Genomic DNA, 5,477 nt, shown 5'->3' on the forward strand with positions numbered 1-5,477 from the left:
ATAAGTTTTTTTTTTTTCGCAAGGATAGGGTTGGCAGAAGTGGGGGAGGTGTAGCACTTTTTGTTAAGAATACGATAACCTGTATTATCAACAATTCTGTTAAGGAAGAGGACTGTACGGAATCCATTTGGGTAGAGATTATAGGCAAGAATAAGAAAGTTATCATTGGCATCTTGTATAGACCTAACCTCAGCATTGAGCAGACTGATCCCCTGATTCATGAAATTCACAGAGCGTCCCAGTACAAAAACGTTGTGATCATGGGAAATTTTAATTATAGAAACATTGATTGGGAAACTTTAATAGGAGATCAGGAAACAAAGAAATTCCTAGATGTGGTGCAGGATAATTTCCTAAAACAAGTGATTACCGATCCTACGAGGGGAGACAATACTCTGGACTTAGTTTTCACTAATAATGAGCACCTAATGAGTAATGTAAAAGTGGGAGATAGTCTAGGCTCTAGCGATCATCAAGAAATAAGATTTAATATTATTTGGGAAGAATTAAAAAGTACGAATAACGTCCAAGTACCAGACTTTAGGAGAGCAAACTTTGACAATATGAAAAGCTATTTGAAATTGAATATGGAATGTCATGCGGACGTTGCGAACGTTTCGGACATTCGGTGCGTGACCGGGGGTCAGGTCATGACCAGGGGTCGGGTCACGGAGGGTAATATGCATACCTTGGATCAGGTCATTTGGGGGCGAGGGCTCAACAGACAGGTCAGTGTTTTGGATGAAATGTATAGCAATCTGATTTAATTATTAATGCACAAAATACATTTATCCCACTGAAGTCAATACGGAAAAATAGTAATATTCCCAAATTGATGACGGACATATTGAAACATGAGATCGGAATGAAAAGAGGACTTTACGTAAAAATAGAAAACGGGGAAACACACTTTAGATCAAGATATAACGAAATGGCAAAGCTGGTTAAAAAGAATGCACATACAGGGAAACGTAATTATGAAATTAAGGTTGCTAGTCAAGCAAGATCCAACCCAAAGGGTTTCTTTAATCTCTGTAGAACAAAAAATAAAGAAAGAATATGACCAATTAAAAACGATGAAAATTTCATGATAGAATCGGAGGAAAAAAATGAGCGAGGAGTTTAACAATTATTTTCTATCGGTGTTTACTAATGAGAGGTTAGATAAAGTACCAGACTGCGATCCGATTTTCAAAGGGGATGAAGAAAGTAGTCTATCTAATATCAGCATTAGTAAAGTAGAAGTAGTCAAGTAGATTGAAAGACTTAAAGCTACAAAATTTGAAATCTGCGACCAGTTAACTGAAATATTTAATAAATCAGTAGACACTGGTTTTGTGCCAACTGCTTGGAGGCAAGCAAACATTGTTCCTGTTTTTAAGAAGGGAGATAGATTGTCTATATGCAACTACAGGCCAATCAGTTTGACATTGGTTATAGGAAAAATGCTGGAATCAGTAATAGTAAATAGACTTAGAGAACACATCGAAAGACACAATTTAATTCGTGATTCACAGCATGGTTTCTCCAAGGGTAAGTCGTGTCTGACTAATCTTCTATCCTTTTACACTAAAGTATATAAGGCGTCAGATAACAATGATAATTACAATGTTATTTACATTGACTTTAGCAAAGCGTTCGACAATGTGCCACACCAGAGACTATTAAATAAAATCAAAGCCCATGGCATAGGAGGAAAAATGTTAGAATGGACTAGAGCTTGGGTTAGTAACAGAAAACAGTGGGTCACCATAAATGGAGTAAAATCTAGTTGGGGCAATGTTACTAGTGGGGTTCCCCAGGGGTCGGTTTTGGGTCCCTTGTTGTTCATTATGTACATAAACGATTTAGACGGCGGGATAAATAGTGATGTTAGTAAGTTTGCGGACGACACCAAAACAGGACGCCTAATTAGGTCAGGAGACGACGCAGAGATTCTGCAGGATGATCTTAACAAATTGATAACATGCTCGGTGAAATGGCAAATGAACTTCAATATCTCTAAGTGTAGCGTGTTAAAAGTAGGGCTACACAGCCCCGAAAATAGATACAGCTTAGATAACACGCTTTTAGAGAAAACTGAGTGCGAGAGAGACTTGGGAGTTCTAGTGAGTCCGGACCTTAAAACCAGGAAACAGTGCATTAGCGCCAGGAATAAAACTAACAGAGCATTAGGCTTCATTGCTAGGACGGTAACGAATAGAAGTGCAGAGGTAATTATTAAACTCTATCTAGCGATAGTTAGGCCCATCCTTGACTATGCGGTACAGTTTTGGTCTCCGTCCTACAGAATGGACATCAATTCACTAGAATCAGTACAGAGAAGAATGACCAAAATGATACATGGACTCAGAAATTTACCTTACGAAGAGAGGCTTAGGCACCTTAACTTACACTATCTGGAAAGACGCAGAGTGTGGGGTGATCTAATAGAGGTGTTCAAGTGGATCAAAGGCTTTAACAAGGGTGATGCAAACAAGGTCATCATATTAAAGTAACAGGGCAGGACTCGCAGTAATGGTTATAAACTGGACAAATTTAGATTTAAGAAGGAAATAGGCAAGGATTGGTTTAATAATAGGGTGGTCGACGAATGGAATAAACTTAGTAACCATGTTTTAAGAAACGATTAGACAATTTTATGGATGGGGATGACAGGTGGTGATGGATGCGGAGCTGCCTAGTGTAGGCCTTATGGTCTCTTGCAGTCTCCTTCATTCTTATGTTCTTATGTTCAGGAGACGGGATCACACGAGTATAACTACAATTAAGTAAATACCTGCATGGCCAATACTTTGAGACAACATTGATACGCTTAACAATAGGGCATTCTTGTCTCATCTGTCGTTTTCTCATACATAAAGGGAACCCCCTGTCTAACTCTTCGGTTTTCATCTTACTGTCTCACATCTACTTGAATGATCTACCTAGTCAACATCTCGCAACAACATCCTTTCTCACTTTTCTCCTCAGAAAACGATTTCAGAACATCTTATTTTAGAAGAACCAACACTAATCCCTCTGTATTCCTTCAACAGACCTCTTTTCCAAACTAAAATCTTCTTCATACCATACACTTCCGATCTGGCATCCAAGCGCTCCCACAGTTTAAAGATATCACATATTTTACCATGCACTCTACTGAGTAACTCATACCTACCCCCCAATTATGATCTTTGATATCGACATAATCTTCAATCATTGAAATGCTGGTGACGAAATGCAATGGAATACCATTCCTATACAAATATTACATACATGCCTCACAATGCTTCCAATGCACTCGACGCTATACTCTGCGTGTTTGATTGAGAATTGAAAACGAAGTGGATATCACTAGTCAGCACTATGTTTTAGACACTTCTATGTCGTTGGGCCGTCAGTCCACATATCCACCGATCTATAATTTTTTTTCTATTCAAACTTTGTCACCTCATAAGTGATTTCTGAACTTTCAACTAACGAGAATTGTATACATGAAAGACTCACACTGATTGATGTCCTAGCTCCCGCTAAAGTTCCCATTAGGATTTTACCTTCCCTCAAATTTTCTTCTCTCGATACAGTTGGTAGACTTCTTGCCTAAGTGTTCGAAGTCCGTCCCACACCTCCTGCGCGATGGGTTCGATCTGCGAAGGCATTGTTATGAAGCCCATGGTGCCCGTGTCGGGGAGTTCGATTGTATATGTGAAGGGCGCCTCAGTTGAGGCAGAAACCCAGTCGAGGGCTCCTCCTGATGCAGGGTATAGCGTCGAGTGGACTTGCCCCGAGGTATACAGAGTTCCTCGCGATCTGGCCATCGCGCGGGCCATTTTCTCTCCTATCTGGTGCAGAGGTTCGTGTTTTGGGTGGTGCCGCGATGTGAAACCCCAGGGATAAAGAAGGAGCTGCCCATAGCAGTGGAGCGAGATAACTGCCTTCAGAGAGGGTTTATGTCTCAGGACATGGTCCCGGTAGGCTCTCGTTTCCGGTTCTGAGAAAGGACTCTCACCCCCGTAGGTCGGGTCGCAGGAGAATTTTCTGGCCCCTGTACCTCCCCAGTGGAACCCAAAATTCCTATTGACATCCACGCCGTAGCAGCGGGCGCTGCTTCCTCTGCTCCTTGTCTTCCTCCACAAACGGTCCACTTCGTGGGAGTAGACATAGCCGTCGGGGTTGACGACAGGGAGGACGTGCCAGGAAATGGTGTGGTTGGAGTTGTGGTGGAGGAGTCGATGGATTAGGTTTAGAGCAACCGCATGGCTGATCCACTCCCGGGCGTGCATGCCGGCGTCAACAAAAATTATTCTGTCACTCTTTCCTGTCGATGGATGTATTTGAGCCAAGTAGATCGGGCGCCCTTCACTGCTTTGCCCGATCTGGACCAGTCTCATGAACTTTGAATGGCGCTTGGCCAGACAGTGCATATTCTCGTAAATCCTCCGCAAGGGGTGAAACTCTGAAAATGAGATTTTGCAAAAGTCGCTCCCTTTACCTGTTTTTTTCTTCTTCTTCAAACCTATGCTCATTCTGGTTTTCCTCTGAGATTCATTTATAACGTTTTGGAAGTCGTCAATGATTATATCAAAGTCTGCTCCGATGAACCTAAGCCATCGCTAAAGGTTCGTCTCACTTCGAGGACCTACGAGGACCTAGGCGATACCCTGGGGTCTAAGCGCGGGAACGAGAATTTCCACATCCTCGAAGGCTTCGTCTACGCGTTGGACCTGGTTGAAGAACTCGGGTCTCCCAGCTTGTATGCCGTACACGCTGAAATTGGCGTAAGTCTTCTTTGCTGGAGTCCAACTACCTCTTAAAGTCAGAGGCATTCCTGTCACCAGAGTGGCGATGAAAGACAACCAAAGGGTGGTCAGATAAAGTAGAGGATGTCTCATACCGCAAAAAAGTAAAGACACTTACAATCGAGGAACTTGACGATGAAGGCTGGAGAAGGAAAGAGGATCTTTTGTCTTGAGGGGTGAGAGCCCTCCTGTAGGTGACAAGGTTATTTTGAGGTCTATATTAGTATATTAGTCCAGCCTCACCTGATCAACTCTCGATGAAAATGGTACCACGGTAAAACTGCTGGTTATATCTAGTCTACACACAATAGAATGGATGATTTTAATTATATATATATATATATATATATATATATATATATATATATATATATATATATATATATATATATTTTTTTTTTTAAGGGAAGATACACGAGGACAGTAAAAGATAAGATGTCAAGATGGAGAGCGGTAACAAGCTGAGTTCCACAAGGTTCAGTGCTTGCACCAATAATGTTTATTGTTTATGACGCAAAAACCATGAGAATGAAAAACGAGGACTGTAGGCTATTGCAAAAAGATCCAGACACTATTTTTGCATGGAACCAAGAATGGGAAATGAAGTTCAATACCGTAAAATGCAAAGTACTTGAAATGGGTAATAGCGGCAAAATACCATCCACTTGAGGCGAAACTTGGGGTAGAAAGCAGTGG

The 5,477-nt window shown here is 41.4% G+C and overlaps 1 protein-coding gene across 1 annotated transcript; it reads right to left on the reverse strand.

Annotated features, from left to right (window-relative positions):
* Positions 1-3,542: 3,542 nt before the first annotated feature.
* On the reverse strand, positions 3,543-4,406 carry LOC143033157 (carboxypeptidase B1-like). Its single transcript, XM_076198356.1, has one exon. The coding sequence runs from the start codon at positions 4,404-4,406 to the stop codon at positions 3,543-3,545; it is 864 nt and encodes a 287-aa protein (XP_076054471.1).
* Between the last annotated feature and the right edge of the window lie 1,071 nt (positions 4,407-5,477).

The sequence above is a fragment of the Oratosquilla oratoria genome, chromosome 15 (assembly GCF_046742065.1).
Source record: "Oratosquilla oratoria isolate Oo_2021 chromosome 15, ASM4674206v1, whole genome shotgun sequence".
NCBI classification, from domain to species: domain Eukaryota; kingdom Metazoa; phylum Arthropoda; class Malacostraca; order Stomatopoda; family Squillidae; genus Oratosquilla; species Oratosquilla oratoria.

Excerpts from the sequence above, each read along its gene's own strand:
- LOC143033157 (XM_076198356.1), bottom strand. The coding sequence starts at position 4,406 with ATGCACTGTCTGGCCAAGCGCCATTCAAAGTTCATGAGACTGGTCCAG.